An 18,658-nucleotide genomic window follows, 5' to 3' on the forward strand; every position below is an offset into this window, starting at 1 on the left:
GAGATGGGAGAACCTATCAGAAGAACAACCATCTAGGCAGCACTCCACAAATCACGCATTTATGGTAAAGTGGCCAGACAGAAGCCACTCCTTAGTAAAAGGCACATGACGGCTCGCTTGAAGTTTGCCAAAAGGCACCCAGAGGACTCTCAAACCATGAGAAACAAGATTTTCTAGTCTGATGAAGCCAAAATTGAACTTTATGGCCTGAATACCAAGTGTCACATCTTGAGGAGGCACCAGGCACCATCCCTACAGTGAAGCATGGCGGTGGTAGCATCATGATGTGGGGATGTTTTTCAGCAGCAGGACACGGGGTGACTAGTCCTGATAGAGGGAAAGATGAATGCAGCTAAGTACACTGAGATCCTTAAAGAAAACCTGCTCCAGAGTTCTCTGGACCTCAGACTGGGGTGAAGGTTTACCTTCCAACATGACAATGACCCGAAGCGCACAGCCAAGAGAACAAAGGAGTGGCTTCGGAGAAAGTCTGTGAATGTCCTTGAGTGGCCCAGCCAGAGCCCAGACCTGAATCCAATCAAACATCTGTGAAAGGAGCTGAAAATGGCCGTGTACCGGCCCTCCCTATCCAACCTGACGGAGCTTGCAAGGATATGCCAAGAGGAATGGGCAAAAATTTCCAAAAACAAGTTTTCTAAGATTGTTATCCCCATGATGTACGTTTGTGGCAGTCTGAGGTTACGAAGGGTAATATTAAAAAGGTGTGCGAGTTAGCTAGGTCTATGTCCGAGGCAGTAGTGTGCTCTGGCCCCTTTCCCAAGACACCTTGAAGCTGTAATTGCTGCCAAAGGTGCATCAACCAAGTATTAGTCTAAGAGTGTGTACAGATATGTAACCCCTAAATAAAGGATTTTTGTCAGTAAAATAAAATTGTATATTTTCTAAACCCTGTTTTCACTTCGTAATTATTGGTGATTGTGTGTAGATGTTTGAGGCAAAAAAAGAACTCAATCTATTATAGAATGAGTCTGTAACGTAATAAAACGTGCAGTGATGATGATGTGTGCAGACTTTCCGGCTTGGCTACCTAGAGTCCAGACCCCTATATTAATATTATTAAGATAAAAGGCTTACTAAGCAGTGGTTATGTAAGACAGCACAACATTCTTGAAGTAAAACATAGTAAATTTTAAAATGTGCATTAAACCAAAAAATGTAAATGGGATTTAAATATTTTGGCATTGAAGCACTTATGAGAGAACCAAAATCCTGAACAAAACCCTCTTTATAATTTTGTGAACTTTGAATCTATGAAAGATTATTTATAGAAACCTCTGCCTTTTCTTTGGGTAGCCTGACCTGAGGTAATACCTAATATGTGCCTGACTAACACATTAAATATAAATATCATATAATACTCTAGTGTTTAGCTCTACGATTTAGCTAGAAAGCAGATTAAACACTTTAAATATTTAAATTTTTATTTTGTGATAATTAAATTCTCTTTAATAACTGGATGTAGCAAAGCATAGGAATGTTAATGCTTAAAGTCTTAATGTTAGAAATCTCAGCTTTTTACACTACCAATTGGGAGAAGGCCAAGGTAGTTGTTAAACAGAGAGGTCATTAACTCATGTTTGTCAGAAATGGCTCAGTAAATAGTAACATGTTTCAAAAGCTTAGGCATTTTGTACCAACAAAAAAACCCAAATAGTGATAGTTGTCATTTAAGTGTTTGAACAGTGTGTAATGGGTCCATTATGTCTGAATGGGTGCCGAACCAGTAAAGTCACTATGTATGACTATGATATGCACAAACAGCAGATAATAAGTAAAATATTAGTCTTTGTTTACAATGACTTAAACTGTTGAGGTTATACGATCTAAACATGGCACTTTTCAGTCATGCTTAACAAATTAAGTAGAGATATTATGTTAGAATACATTATGCAAACATCTTTTTACTATTTACTAATGTTTAGATTTTTTAATGTACATCAATATTGGCATGACACTTGCTCTTTTATTGTAAAAATAAGTTTTGTCAACAAAAAATGTTAACTTCTTCAGCTAATTAACAGAAGATTAGACAATGAAAAATGCTTTGCTGCAGTCTTGAACTTACATGGAATGTCCCTGTAACCATTCTCCAATGCATGGAAATAATTCATAAATTCCCTTACTGGGATCTTGAAAGTTTTAAAGAGGCCAGTATCTTCAAACAGCCTGTAAGACACCTACAAGACACAATCACACCAAATCAATTTAGTATATCATTGGTAAACTATTACACAAGCCAGGCTTTTCTCATTTAAGATTATTTTAGCCAGTGCACTTTACAAATGGTGATTATGTTATGTTAAACCAAACAACAGGGGCGGTCTGTTACCCTAGCCCACCACCGCCAAGATCTGAGTTCGAACCTCAGCAATGCTATTAGCCAACTGGGTGTCTACACAGAAAGGATTAGCCATTAAAGAAAACAAACAAACAAAAAAAACCTCTACTACCTTATTCAATATCATTTGCTTTTTGAGAACATATTAGGGCTTTACTTTTATTAACATCTTCAAGTCCAAGTCCTATTTTCTCCGTTAGATGGCAGTACATCTCTGTTCCAGTCCCTCACCTGGCTTAAGATGCGACCACACTTGCCATGAGTTTTCTCCACCAGATTAAAGATTGGGAAGTTCCAATTATTGACCTGACTCATTAAAGACTCCAATCCCTCCATCACTAGTGGCTCCGGGGCTAGAACTGGTTTGTCCTGAAAAGAAGCAATAAGACAAACAAACTACAATAATTAGCAGACATTTTTAATTAAATCGTTGCCTAGTAAACATAACTAAGCAAGTTAGGCTAAATAACATTGCTTTCCAGAAAGCACATTGTGTTAGATATTCTGCAAGTGACTAAGCAAGAGGGGACTAAATTAAGAGATGAAAATTAAATAAGACTTTGTCAGTGCAGTTACACAATGAAACACTTTTACTTTAATACACAAAATCATCCATAAAAGAGTATCACAGATAGATTAATACAAATAAATTTTTACATATCACCTCTGATGGTATTATGGGGTGTAGGAGTATAGTCTTTTGAAATGTTTTGCACAAATCTTGAACGCTGTTGGGCTTTATCTGAGTATCCCCATTCTCCTCATTCTGTGCAAAATCGCTGCTGTCACTGTGATTCGTCTCATAGGTACTGTCATAATCAGAAGTCACTAGCCCTGGGTCATCTAATGGAGAGAAAAGGACAACAATAGTAATGGGAATATTAGTTTATTATAGACAATATTTCTATTAATCACCACTAAAACTGTTTTAGCCATAAGATAAATAAATAATAAAATCCCCCAATTACTGAGGGAAACAGGTCTTCCATGCTGAGGTTAATATAGGCTTATAATGCATAAACCATTCCTAAACTAGCCTTATAACCACTCAAACATCATAAACCATTTTTAATGTGCCATCCACACTCACATTTACAGAGTTAGAGACTTACTGAAAAAATAGAGAGAATGCAGTCATAATATTTATTTATTAAGATTTTAACGTCACGTTTTACACACTTTGGTTACATTTATGACAGGACAGGTAGTTACTGATTACACAAGATTCATCATTTCAAGTCTTTAATGCCAAACCCAGTCCTGGACCATTTTGCATCTCCAATTCACCTCACTTGCATGTCTTTGGACTGTGGGAGGAAACCCACAGACACAGGGAGAACTCCACACAGAAAGGACCGGTCCACCTGGGAATCGGACCCAGGACCTTCTTGCTGGGAGGTGACAGCACTACAGCTGTCTGTACTACAGCTGTCTGTTTCTAGCTGTCTGCACTACAGCTGTCTGTTTCTAAAGCATTTACAAATGTTAGTAGATTTACTAATATTTATACAAGTCAGTAAAAACTTGTATTCCTGAGATGTTTCTTGTTTATTCAAATCGGTTTCTTGGTTGATTTTCTTAATTTTTCATGTTTATTTTTCCTCTTATCTGTCTTAATATGCTATAACAGATTTAAACTATTTTGATCCCTGACAAAGCTTCACAAGCAGGTATATTGTTCCCTTGTCATTCTCTTAAACACATATATAAAAACTGCATGAAATGCTAAAAGAAACACCAAGGACATGATAAAATTCTGTTTAAATTCTACAATGGCGGGCAAAAGTTTTAGACCACTAGTGAAAATTACTTACTAATTAAATTATTACACTTTGCATTTTTCTTTAATTGAATACAATGTTTAATTAAAATTACAAAATTAAAACTTTGGCCATTAATTTAACAATGTTTTCGTTTTTGGTATATCCTGATCGGACACACATGCAGAGATGTTACTTATTGATGTTAACAAAATATTAATGATTACAATAAAACAAAACTAGGTTTCACATGACAGAAGACACACAAACACATGAACTATGCCAACCACTACACTAACTACTATGATAAATGCTAGTGCTAGTCTAAACACACAAAACATGATCCAAAACTATCCTCAACCCTAAGCTAAGCTACACCCTGAAAGCTAACACATTGCTAATGCTAAACATGATCTAGGCTTAATATAAATCAAGACAGGATTCTCTAAGATTCTTAAAGTCTCTTTAAGCAAGCTACATGAGCTACAATAAAATACATGATTCTTTTAGCAAGATTCCTAAGCAACACATGATCTAGAATACAACGCATGATTTACAAACTAGGATACAATGATTCTCCATGCAATTCACCAAAACAATTCACCAAAACACAACACCACCTCCAAACTAACTTACACAATAGCCTTTGATGAATGATCCACAGCACAGTCCTTATCTACACTGATCATTCATCCTGCCATGAGGTTCAGCTGTGGATCAATAGCTCTGTTGTCCAATCATCAAGAAGAGGTGTCGACTTGAAACCATAAACAAAAGCACTTAAACTATGAGCTCGGCACATACACATAAAACATGGGTTCCCGGGAGCACAGAGAGGCTGGATTTGTGACACCATTATATCCCAGTATGATGTCACAATATTTCAAAAGGCATCTTGTGATGCTATCGAATGCTTGGCATTCTTAGTAAGTCTTTTTCATTTCAAGTGCCTTAATATATGCTCAATGGGGTTTAGGTCAGGTGACTGTGGACCACTGCTATTTATCCTAACCTTACTAAATCAAACAAAACATCGCAAGCCAAATTACTGAGGGTCTATATCAATATCAATATTGAATCAACAGTATGTGTAATGATGAGAGGCACATTATACATCCTGTAGTCCAGTTTAAGTAGGTTAAGGCCAAAACTTAATGTTGAATGTGCATGACCTTTGAGTCCTCAGAAGGCATAGCATGAGAAACCATTATGCTACTGTGATAAATATTGTCACACAGGCTATGACATACTTCTGAAACACTTAATAAAGTCTGCCGCTGCATCGAGAGGTACAACCTGAAGCTCTGTTGTGCAAAGAAAAAGCGATACATCAATTCTGTGCAGAAACAGCATCAGGTTTTCAGGAAGTTCAGCAAGGCAATGCCGGGCCTCATTCTGCACATGCTACAACAGTGTGATCTAGTAGACACAGAGTGTGTGTGCCTTACTGGCCTGGATGCCGTCCAGATATGTGTCCTTTCGGAAACATATGGCACATTATGAATAGGAGAATCAGACAACAACATCAAATTCTAAATATGTTTGCAATATAAATTAAATATACTTTAGCCAAAACATTAAAAGTTATTTATTTTTATTTTTGACATTTAAATGAAGAGAATTAACAAAATGTCAACAAATGGGGTTTGTAAGTTGATTAAAACTGGCAATTATATCCAAAATCAAACACACAACACAGTAGAGTGTGGAAAAAGACAGGGTTTCAATATGTTCTGAATTCACTATAGGAAAAATTTGGTAAAATATTGTAGTGTATTAATTTTATGATGCACTGAAAAATCTTTCTATGTTAAAAAAAACAAAATACGTGTAGTCTGATAATTCATCAAATTTATTTTAACCTCCTCTAAATGTTCAAAGTAACTACAGGTAAATACAAATACCTGCATATATTTGTGCATTTGATTCCAGTATAATTTAGAAAATACTATTAACCCCAGAGATCTTTTATATTATCACCTAGTCTTGCTGTTAAAGACAAGGAGGCTTGTCCTAAAAATCATTAAAAAGTGGTTACCTGACAGTTGTTTTTTATCACCTTTTTCTGTAGAATCTTCTGCGTGACACAGTTTGCTATATGGCCTTCCACAGCTGTATGAGACCATAAAAAGTTGTAACAAAGCATGAAAGAAAGAACAGGATAGAATAAATAAGTAATGTCCTTAGTAATGAGCTGTGGGTATTCAGTAACTACGAGACAGCTCCTATCTCTGTCTCTAACTGTTGGTTTTACCTGCTACATAGAGATGTAATCGCCCATTGTGTGTTGTTGGAACTCAGGGCACTTTGACTGCAGGTCAGACTTCTCTGAGAAGTCTGTGGTGATGGGCAGTTTCCATTATCATGCAGACCCATTAAAGGGAACTTATTGGTGGGGCTGATGACTGGGGATCCCTGGGTTGGAGGTGAGTGGCACTGTGAGATGCTAAGGGGAGAGTAACCTAATAATTGAACAGAAAGTATGCCTTAATTCCCTTTAAACACACAATATTAATACACAAAACTCAAGTATGCATGTTTACCTCGCCAGCCTTTGTTGTAGAGGTAGTTGGGGGCAGAGGTGGTGTAGGAGGCAGATATGGCCCTGCTTTTGAAAATAAGCATGACAGAGCTGTTAATAAATTAATGACCATAATACTAACAGCAAAAAAACAAAAACATTTGACAAACCCTTTTATACGTATTTCTAGTCACATGAAATGTATGTTTCAAAGGACAATATGACTACATTGAAACTACTGTCAAACTACAAATTATGTAGGTAACCTAAGCACACAGCAAACAACCAAAAAATGGGTTGTAATTCTCATTAGGCTGCATTAGTTAATGAATGGCAGAAGTGGAGTTTTAGATTCCTAAATCTAAATGTAATCTAAATCAGTCTTGGTGTAAAATGTACAGTATTTAACAATAACCAGACAAGTCAAAATACACCATGTTTTATGTAAGTAATGTTGCACACTGCCACCAGCCCAACTAGCTAATTGCTTTAAAATTAAATCAAATGTATTAATTATGGGTTATAACAAGTGAATAGTTCCTAAACCATTATATCATTTTGTTTTTATACCAGTAATAGTCAAGCACAACATTTTAAAAACACGTGTCAACTGATCATAGTCCAAGCTGAGACATCTAATGGAGAAAAGTCAAAAGGACTGCAAACCTCATTTGCCTCAGTTTGTACAAAATAGCATTCATGGAAGTTGCAGAAGGGAATACTGTTGACCAAAAACTACACAAAAACTCATCTTGTATTTGTCAAAAACATCTAGATAACCAGAAGACTTTTAGGATAATATTCTGTAAAGTGATGAGTCAAAAGTGGAAGACATGAGTCCCATTACACAGGGTTTTTTTAAACTCTGGGTTGTCACGAGCCACCATTGTCATTAATTAAGCTTTGTGTTTCATTTTGATGCATTGTTTGTGTTGCCTGGCTTGTGGTAAAAATCATGAATAAATTGTGGGTCGCTTAAAAAAAGTTTGAAAAACCCTGTCTTTACATGTGGCATAAAGCTAACACAGCATTTCACTATAAAAACATCATAACAACTGTCAAAAATGATGGTGGTAATGTATGGGTCTTCAGCTGTTACTGCAGGACCTGATGGACTTGTCATAATTAATGGAACCACAAATTGCTCTTAATCAGAAAATAAAAAAGAAGAACATCTTTATTAATTTTTTACCTATAGCTCAAGCGTAGTTGGGTTAAGCAGCAGGACAATGATTCTGAATGACTCACAAGAAACAAAATTAGAACTTTAGAGTTGCTGAATCAATATCCTGATTTGAATTCCATTGAGAAAGCTGTGGAAAGACCAATATTTCTCCACTGCCAGCTATATATATATATGTAGCTGATTCTCCAGTCTTGTCATTAATCCCATTAATCCCAATAAGTCCACTAGTCCTGTCACTCCTCTCAGTAAGTCCACCAGGCCAGTCATTGGTCACTGTTGATCCTCCAGTAATGTCATGGATCCCAGCCCAGCTAATCCTTAAGTCTTGCTCCTGCTCCCAGCCAGTCCACCAGTCCAGTCAATGGTCCCAGCATGTCCTCCAGACATGTCACTTGTCACAGCTGGTTCCATAGTCCTGTCACTGGTCAGAGCAAATCCCACAGTCATGTCACCAGATAAGTCTGGGAAAACCTTTGTAATGGTGGTGATGCTACCATGGGACAATACCAGCCTCATGTGGCAACTATCAGTGGAGATGTTTTTGCCCCAAGGCCCAAAAAACCCAAGTCATGCGTGACAGGAGGGACATGTTGTTGGGGCTTGATTTGTTCTGTAACGTCCTCCCTGGCCTCCCCGCAATATCAGTGAAAGTGCTCTAAATGCCCTCTGTTTCAGAGTCTTCAGTCTCTGTTTCTCAGGGTCTACGCCCCTTGTCTATGAGTAGCAAACATTGTCTTTGTCCACATCTGTTTTCTCTTGTGTTCTATGGTTACTTTGTGTTTTTGTATCGCTGTTTGTTCCTTTGTACCCTGCCGAGTCATGGTCTTGTTTCTTGATTTCATGTGTTTGGCAATGTGTATTTCGTATTCTAGGTCTAGTTTCACATCCTCTTGTCCCTCCTTGGTTTTGTGTCTTTGTTTTATTACCCTGTTTCTTGTTTTCTATGTGTATTGTTCTCCAAGTTTTGGCCCATACCATCTTTATGGATTTTGATTATTGATTCTGCATATAATGAAGTGTTTACCAAACTTAAGCATGTGTCCAGCAATGCAATCTATTCTGGACCAAAGTGCAGAACTAAACAGAACCAAAGGGGCCATTTATTAACATTAATGGCCAACATCAGGTCATGTTCTTATCCTAATCAGGTCCTTTTTCTTAAAGCTACTCTTGTGTGGGGAGCCCAGCAAGACAAAACTACAGGCTTCCGTTGACTTTGGAGCATTTGGCATTTTTATTGATGCTGCTGTGGCTACCCACCAGACCCCACCCCCTTACCATGTAAAGACTGGAGAGGTCACAGTTTTTAAGTGGACACCATAGCTTTTCTGGGCTTTGTGGTTTCCAGGAGACAAGAGCAAACTGATCTAGCAGAGGCCAAAGCCATTAATAATTGGTCACCACCAATGTTTTGGGCACAAGTTAAATTAATCTCTAAAGTCTTTAGTCTCTAAAGAGCTTTTAACTTCTGAATAGAGTCATTTTATAGCCAAATTATTTACTCTTATTTATAAGGTTAAGTTATTCCATTTCTAATTATACATGTATTAGTTAAGTTACACCATTAATGATTTTATTAAAGAATTTTTCAGATTTATCTTACATTAAAAAAATAATTTAGCAAAAAGTGTACAATTGTAGTACCTGCTGGAAGAACCTTCATGAACAGATTTGATGATGGCACTGTGGTCTCGCCTGACCGGACCAGGCTCAATGGTGGGAAGTCCTGTGGCAGAAGTTGTGGTTGTCCAAGAGGAGGAGAAGCGTCGGAGAAGCCCAGGAGGCAAACTTCTTCGCAAACGCTATTAGAAAAAAACACTTTGTTTCATAAGTGTGTCAACTTAAACTCTACTATTATGTAAGATACTACAGTCTTAACAATAAAAAAAAACTGCTACTTTTGCACCTATGTGCTTTAAATCCAGTGTAAATTTATTTATCAAATACTTGACTAAGACTTGCCATGCAAGTTGTTAATGTACAACCCCTATTTCCAGAGAAGTTGGGGCATTGTTGTAAATTTGAAATTTGTTATTTTTGCTGAACCTTTATTTAATTGTCAAAAGTATGAGGGTTCTTCAAAAAGTTTCCGCACTTTTTTTGAACTCTATTTATTAAGAATTTCAAAATCACTTTTGAATCACCTTCTGATGCATTTTTCCAGCGTCGTACCAACTTTTTAATGCCATCAGCAAAAAACTTTTTTGGCTGAGCCCGTAGCCACTGATGCACCGCTTTGTTAACATCACCACCACATGAAAATCTTCTTCCCTTTTTGAGCAGGCCAAAAAGGTGGAAATCAGATGGCGCTAAATACAGACTTTAAGCTCTCTCGTATTTTCTCAGATACGACCAATTACTACTCCTCCCGCCTTCACAGTATCCAATGAAAATATAAAAGTGTGGAAACTTTTCGAAAATCCCTCATACAAAGAAATTGCTATTAAGAAATTACTTGTTGTAGCTTAACAACTTGACTTTTTTGAAAATATAAACAAAGTTTGAATCTGATGCATGCAATACATTTAAAAAAAAGTGGAATGGGGCAATTTAAAAAAAAGTTTATAGAATGTTTAAGATGCACCATTTTAAAACATTCCTCAATACACAAGTAAATTAATAAAAGGTTAGGGTATCATTATTGGTTTTAAAAAGGGTCCACCAAAATGCTCTGTTTTTGCAAGCAAAGATGGGTTATAGCTCATCACTTTGTGCTAAACTTTGTGAAAGAATTGTCAATCAGTTTAAAATGTACAATGTTTAATGCAAGATTGCAAATAATTAATTATTATAATTTCACCATTAACTGCACATAATATTGCAAACATTTTACAAAAGTACAATTTAAAGATTTGCAATGTTTTTACTGACCAACTTAACTGTATTTTGTAAAAAATAAAACATTTTTACACTTTTTTAATTGTGTGGGAACTGGAGATGCTAAGTGTTTTGCAAACTGAATTTTGCCCATACATGCTTTATATAAGATTTCATCTACTCAACAGTCTGTGGTCTGATAATCCTCTTTATGATGCACTATACATTTTTGCTAAGAGATGGATCTGGACTGCAGACAGGCCAATCACATGCACACTGTGTCAAGGACGCCAAGCGTTTGCATGCAAAAGGAGAACTAGCATTGTACTGCTGAAATAACAGTGGAAAAGGAATCAACTTGATGGTAACATGTCTCTCTAAAATCAAAACAAATTCCTGTGTCTATAGAAACTTCACACATATGCAAGTCACCCATGCTGTGAGCACTGACACACCGACCATACCATGACAGATGTTGGCTTTTGCAGCATTTGCTAAAATCAGTTTAGATTATCTTTTTCATTTTTGGCAAGGAAAACCTAGCCTCTGTTTTTACTGAAAACAGGCGCAAATGTAAACTCATCTGACCACAGCATGTTTCCACAGTCTTTTAGTCCTTCTGAGATGAACTTGGGCCCAGAGAACTTCTGTTCAAGATTGCATTTATTGATGCAATGGTGAACTGTATTAAGTGACAAAAGTTTTTCTGAGTCCATTTACAGTAGAAAGATGGTTTCTCATGCAATGGCATCTAAGAGCTCAAATAGTCACACACATACTACAGTGGATTCTGGCCTTGTCCTACAAAGACAGATATTCATTTGGATTTCCTTAATCTTTAAAAAAAAAAAAAAAAGCACAGTAGTGATCTTAATTTTTCTACTAACTAATCCAGGTTTACAGGTCAATATTTATATTGTGCAATATACACCAATCAGCCATAACATTAAAACAACCTCCTTGTTTTTACACTCACTGTTCATGTTATCAGCTCCACTTACCATATAGGAGCTCCAACTGTTTCTCTGCATGTTTTTTTTAGCCTGCTTTCACCCTGTTCTTCAATGGTCAGGACCCCCACAGGACCGCCACAGAGCAAGTAATATTTAGGTGGTTGATCACTCTCAGCACTGCAGTGACACTGACATGGTGGTGGTGTGGTAGTGTGTGTTGTGCTGGTATGAGTGGATCAGACACAGCAGCACTGATGGAGTTTTTAAATACCTTGTCCACTCACTGTCCACTCTATTAGACACTCCTACCAAGCTGGTCCACCTTGTAAATGTAAAGTCAGAGACGATCGCTCATCTATTGCTGCTGTTTGAGTTGGTCATCTTCTACACCTTCATCAGTGGTCACAGGGCGCTGCCCACGGGGCGCTGTTGGCTGGATATTTTTGGTTGGTGGACTATTCTCAGTCCAGCAGTGACAGCCCTGCTGTGTCTGATCCACACATACCAGCACAACACACACTAACACATCACCACCATGTCAGTGTCACTGCAGTGCTGAGAATGATCCACCACCCAAATAATACCTGCTCTGTGGTAGTCCTGGGACAGTCCTGTCCATTGAAGAACAGCATGAAAGGGGGCTAACAAAGCATGCAGAGAAACAGATGGACAGATGGACTACAATCAGTAATTGTAGAACTACAAAGTGCTTTTACATGGTAAGTGAAGCTGATAAAATGGACAGTGAGTGTAGAAACAATTTTTATTTTAATGTTATGGCTGATTGGTGTAGCTTAACAGTATAGTTTATTAATGTACTTTATTCTTCTGTCACTGCAACACAAGTTTATGTAGTAAACCCAGCATGTTAAAGTAATATCCCTAAATATTAAATGCCCAAATAACTTGCAATTTTTAGTTTTTCATTCCTTTTCAGTATTTAATTTTGGTTGACAAAAATTGCTTATGTTTTTATTAACTAAAACTATAAACTAAAACTAACTTGGGGCTAGGGGAAAAATATATGAATATACTTTAGTGCACTTCAGATTCATTGAATTCATTGAGTTCATTCAATCAATTCATTGAGTTACATACATAGTGCATTTAGATTTTTTACTTACAAATGCATATTAATAAACATGAAACATAATAAACATGAACAAAGATTAGCTTTAAAAAATAACAGAATAAAAGAATGAAATAATAGAGCAAGAACACATTCAGACACCACAAATTATTAACATTTAAGCTTTTTGCAATATTATGGTTAAATATTTAACTCTGTTCTTCAAGTCTCCAAGAAATTAGTTATTCTGACTGTTTTGGGTTATGTTTTGGGTTATGCAGGTGTTGAAATGCTAAGTTTTCCAGTCCTATGTAGAGATGGGAGAATGTGTTGGACAGACAACCAAATCTGCAGCACTTCATAAATCAGTCTTTTACGGCTCTCAAAATGGAGCAGCAGTTCACCTTTTAACACAACAATAACTTAATGCCGCCGCAACAACGATGGATTGGCTTTGGGGCCAATGTATTTGTGTGGGCCAGCCAAAGTCCATACTTAAACCCCCTATTGAACATCTTTGGATCTTCTTTTCTTGTCCTGTCATTAAAGGAGCATCCAGATCTGGCCAATTTCATGTACATTTAATTAGTTGTTGCTAGCTATTATTTTAAGTTTAACTACAAATGTTATAACAGTTCACATAAAATAAAGCTCTGTATTCCTCTTCCATGCTTTTGAAATAAAAATATATATATTTGACCTTGGAGTTGCATGTAACTAATTTCTGTAAAGTTTGTAAAAATCCTCTGACTACAAATTTGAAAGTAAGGAAAGTGTTGTGAAGTCTAATAAAATATGCTTCCAGACACTGGGTCCTTTGGTATTACTACCCACTTTTCACAGTTCTAGATGTAAGCAAGGGCAGACAGGCCTTTAATCGGAATGTGAAACAGCTTCTGCTTTCTGCAAACCTTCTGTAAATTTTGTTATGATTATGGAAGTCTGAGTGCACTTTTTCCTTACTTTTCAATCTGTCTCATTTCTGTTGACACAGCTGCAGAAAGGACCCATAGATCAGTGCTTAAGGAACCAGACTTTCTTCTCACTCTTGCTGCCAGAATACTACCTTAAATTCATCCAAGACTTATAATGAACTGTTGGGAGGAGTCTGTGCAACCAAAACCAAATCAGTGCTGTGTGACCTACTTAGGGGTCTGGATTAATGAACAATAAACAGCTCTCTGTGCAGTTTGCTATGATGCCACAATTTCAGTACTGAACTTAATAGCTGTTTGGTTGGAAAGACATTTATGCTTTTTTCTATATCATTTCTATATCACCTTTTTTTATTTTAAACATAAAATTTTTTACAAGCTTTGGTCAGCTACGGGAAGTGAATAAGTATGTATAGCAGAGTTATAATTATGAAACTGAGCATGTTAGCTGTGACAGTAAATATTTTAACCCTTTATCAGAATGTAGACAATGATTCCACTGAGAAGGAACCAGTAATCATTAAAAAAACAGTCTAGAAAAAAATATTCTTGCACGTTAGTAACTTCGTTTTAAAAATGCAAATTTGAGTGTTTCTGATACTAACAAAGCTCCAAATTATGAATTACTAGGTCCTACCCTAGGTATTGCCAGCCTTTCACTCTTATCAGGAGCCTCCTCAGAGTCAGAGCAGCTGTGTCCATCAGTCAGCAGGGGGTTTAGACGTGGTCGGTGGTGCAGGGGCTGAAAGGTGAGCTGTGTGTTGAGCAGGTTACTAACAGTTCTTAATGAGCTACATGTGTTTGGTGGCAGTAAGGGGTCAGCCAGGAGGTCTGAGATGAGCCCATGAGCTTCACCCATTACAGCAATGTCCACCATCACACTGGTGCCTGTGGACTGTGTAAACAGACAGACAGAAAGACAGATCAACAGTTGTAATTATAAATAAAAGACAAAACATGTAATTATAAAAAAAGACAAACCATGTAATCATAAATAAAAGACAAAACACACATACAATAGAAATAGCGACATCTTTGTAATCAGCATCTTAGTACTAACAAGAATCTCAGTTTGATGACAAGCTGAAGTAATGTTACTGCAGATAAATGCTAAATTAAATATTTTAAAGCATTAATATTTTAAAAATGTTATCAAATAATAAACTGGAAGACAAATAAATTATTTTCATTTCTAATGAATGTATTGCTAATATGCGTTTAGTAGCTGTAAAGACATCCTTCTACAGAGCAAAACCTCAACAGTTCACTAGAGAGCCATATCACTATTAACATTGTCCTTAAACCAGAATTATTTTGATCAATAGTCTAGAACATTAACAGCTGCACTACCCCAACCTACTCCTTTTTGTTCCATATACACCTGCTCTAATAGTAAAGCCATATTCTCCAATGACTTCAGCAATTATAAAGTCATATCCTCCAATCAGTCTGGCAGTTATCTCATTATGAATGTCGACTTATCATCTGTCACTTACATGTCACTATATATATATATATTTCTAGGGACAAGTCTCCATGATAATCATTTTGCTCAATGACTTCCAGATGAAACCATCTAAAATTATATGAAACCTTGGTGTTGTCCTGAATAGCCAGCTATTCTCTCTGTGCCAAACTTTTCTGATCATGCTAGATGTTTCTCTACATCCTCAAAAGGTTTCCTCTTTATGGAAGCCACTGAGATTCTTGTCTAGTCATTTTGGGACTTCTGCAAGCCTTCCAGTGTACATTATGACTTTTCAAACCCTATATACTTGTCAGAACATCATGTGTTTTTGGACCCTGAAAAGCTACTAAAATGAAGTTTATTTAGTTAACACTAAAAATAAATCAAATAGCAGCTTTATAATTTCCATATATTGAATATTCAGTGAACACAGAGACTGACCTGAGTTCCACGAGAGCTTCTTTTCTGGTCCCATTCCTGTTGCATATAAAGAGACAGTTTACAATTAACAACACTACATAAAGTAACAAAGAGTCACAAGACCAAGTCATATACAGTCAGATCCACAATAAAGCAGTAGCCCAGTCAGAGCCCATACCATAATATTATGTAATTAAAAACAACCCAAAATCTGAAAATATGGGACAGTATGAAAAAGGCACGTTGTCCTAATATTTCTTGTGAAAATAACTGCTGTAAAAAGGTCTATTACACTAGATCTGTGCAAGACATGCTCGTGCATTACTTACACATGTTGTATAAGTTTAATTCACTGAAAGCTTGCTAATATGAATAAAACGTTTAATCAGATCATTCTATTCGAAATGCCAAAGATCAGAGAATTTGCATTTGTCAGAAATTCTGACATGATTTTATGCAAACAAACTGGATACTCAAGATGTGATATTCAAGCTATTATAAAGAAATCTGAACAATCAGGAGAGGTCAAAGACAAAAAAGACTGGAAGGCCAAGAGAACTTTCAAAATCTGATGGGAAATATTTGAACAATTAGTGAAAATAATTGAGAAATTGCAGAGGTTTGACTGATGTGGCAAAAGAAAAAAGTCAGGCATGGGAAGCACAGTACAATAAAGAAAGAGGATAGAAAAGAGATAAATAAAAAGCTGCTCAGAGCACCTGCAACAACCGAGTTCTTGGAAAGAGGGTAAAGAAAGAAAACCCAAAACAAGCCGGGGACAGCAGTAAACAACTGCCACTCCACCAGCTAGCACAGCTCGCACCCAGGAAAAATCCATATGTGGGGCCCGCTCCAGAAAGGACTGTCATGTCACCTCTAGGGCATATTGTTTATCCAGGGCAGTTGTCTTGGGACAGCCAAAAGATGTTGCAACACCGGCTGAGTTCCTTAGGAAAAGATAAAGAATACCGGCTGACAACAGAGGAACCAGCAAAAGCAAATTAAAGCCACCTGAAGTAAATTAAAGCTCATTGTAGTGCAGGTGACTGTTAAGAGGAACTGACATATCAATCAACTTTCCCTCATGTCCTCTCTGCTGGCCAAGAATGGGAAGGTCATTTGTTGTTTTAGCAAGACTAGTCCACTGTGCACAAAGCAACGTCCATGAATATTTGGCATAATGAGTTAATTAATCAAATTAGTTAATTAGAGCTTTTTAAGTAATGTGGTTAACTATGATCAGCATTTTTACAGTAGTTTTACAGGAGTTTCTTATGCAAAGTACCACTGGTAGATGGTATCAGGCGCATTTAGCTCACTTATCCTTTGCAGTTTCTCTTCAGCAAGGTGACTATTCAGCCCATAGAGTTTCATTAAGGAGTAGTACAAAAAAATTTAAACGTTTTGATTTACCTGATTTATCAACGTTTTGCATAGGTATGTAAATGTTTATTTACTAACATTTTTACATAGAATTGGGAGTTTAAATTGGGCAAATAGCACGTCTGTTTTGTTGTGTCAATAGAGCTTTAAAAATAACAGAAAAATGAAAGAAAACAATGTCTGGATCTACCAGGTAAACTTAGCTACAGTGTATCACAAAAGTGAGTACACCCCTCACATTTCTGCAAATATTTCATTATATCTTTTCATGGGACAACACTATAGAAATAAAACTTGTATGTAACTTAGAGTAGTCAGTGTACAACTTGTATAGCAGTGTAGATTTACTGTCTTCTGAAAATAACTCAACACACAGCCATTAATGTCTAAATGGCTGGCAACATAAGTGAGTACACCCCACAGTGAACATGTCCAAATTGTGCCCAAAGTGTCAATATTTTGTGTGACCACCATTATTATCCAGCACTGCCTTAACCCTCCTGGGCATGGAATTCACCAGAGCTGCACAGGTTGCTACTGGAATCCTCTTCCACTCCTCCATGATGACATCACGGAGCTGGTGGATGTTAGACACCTTGAACTCCTCCACCTTCCACTTGAGGATGCGTCACAGGTGCTCAATTGGGTTTAGTCCATCACCTTTACCTTCAGCTTCCTCAGCAAGGCAGTTGTCATCTTGGAGGTTGTGTTTGGGGTCGTTATCCTGTTGGAAAACTGCCATGAGGCCCAGTTTTCGAAGGGAGGGGATCATGCTCTGTTTCAGAATGTCACAGTACATGTTGGAATTCATGTTTCCCTCAATGAACTGCAGCTCCCCAGTGCCAGCAACACTCATGCAGCCCAAGACCATGATGCTACCTCCACCATGCTTGACTGTAGGCAAGATACAGTTGTCTTGGTACTTCTCACCAGGGCGCCGCCACACATGCTGGACACCATCTGAGCCAAACAAGTTTATCTTGGTCTCGTCAGACCACAGGGCATTCCAGTAATCCATGTTCTTGGACTGCTTGTTTTCAGCAAACTGTTTACTGGCTTTCTTGTGCGTCATCTTCCTTCTGGGATGACGACCATGCAGACCGAGTTGATGCAGTGTGCGGTGTATTGTCTGAGCACTGACAGGCTGACCTCCCACGTCTTCAACCTCTGCAGCAATGCTAGCAGCACTCATGTGTCTATTTTTTAAAGCCAACCTCTGGATATGACGCCGAACACGTGGACTCAACTTCTTTGGTCGACCCTGGTGAAGCCTGTTCCGAGTGGAACCTGTCCTGGAAAACCGCTGTATGACCTTGGCCACCATGCTGTAGCTCAGTTTCAGGGTGTTAGCAATCTTCTTATAGCCCAGGCCATCTTTGTGGAGAGCAACAATTCTATTTCTCACATCCTCAGAGAGTTCTTTGCCATGAGGTGCCATGTTGAATATCCAGTGGCCAGTATGAGAGAATTGTACCCAAAACACCAAATTTAACAGCCCTGCTCCCCATTTACACCTGGGACCTTGACACATGACACCAGGGAGGGACAACGACACATTTGGGCACAATTTGGACATGTTCACTGTGGGGTGTACTCACTTATGTTGCCAGCTATTTAGACATTAATGGCTGTGTGTTGAGTTATTTTCAGAAGACAGTAAATCTACACTGCTATACAAGCTGTACACTGACTACTCTAAGTTATATCCAAGTTTCATGTCTATAGTGTTGTCTCATGAAAAGATATAATGAAATATTTGCAGAAATGTGAGGGGTGTACTCACTTTT

At 37.4% G+C, this 18,658-nt stretch overlaps 1 protein-coding gene across 2 annotated transcripts in view; it reads right to left on the bottom strand.

Annotated features, from left to right (window-relative positions):
• The window catches only part of pde3a (phosphodiesterase 3A, cGMP-inhibited), a 72,422-nt gene that overhangs the window by 24,562 nt on the left and 29,202 nt on the right, over nt 1-18,658 (bottom strand). Inside the window, exons 3-11 of one of the 2 annotated variants that reach the window (XM_063004157.1) lie at nt 15,510-15,545; nt 14,238-14,495; nt 9,471-9,628; nt 6,663-6,727; nt 6,374-6,581; nt 6,179-6,231; nt 3,024-3,202; nt 2,591-2,728; nt 2,087-2,198 (exon numbers count right to left, since the gene is read on the bottom strand). In XM_063004157.1, coding sequence (XP_062860227.1) covers nt 2,087-2,198; nt 2,591-2,728; nt 3,024-3,202; nt 6,179-6,231; nt 6,374-6,581; nt 6,663-6,727; nt 9,471-9,628; nt 14,238-14,495; nt 15,510-15,545 — 1,207 coding nt within the window. The remainder of the gene's footprint in view (nt 1-2,086; nt 2,199-2,590; nt 2,729-3,023; nt 3,203-6,178; nt 6,232-6,373; nt 6,582-6,662; nt 6,728-9,470; nt 9,629-14,237; nt 14,496-15,509; nt 15,546-18,658) is intronic. The other variant, XM_063004149.1, reaches the window with a different exon arrangement.

The sequence above is a fragment of the Trichomycterus rosablanca genome, chromosome 1, assembly GCF_030014385.1.
Source record: "Trichomycterus rosablanca isolate fTriRos1 chromosome 1, fTriRos1.hap1, whole genome shotgun sequence".
NCBI classification, from domain to species: Eukaryota; Metazoa; Chordata; class Actinopteri; order Siluriformes; family Trichomycteridae; genus Trichomycterus; species Trichomycterus rosablanca.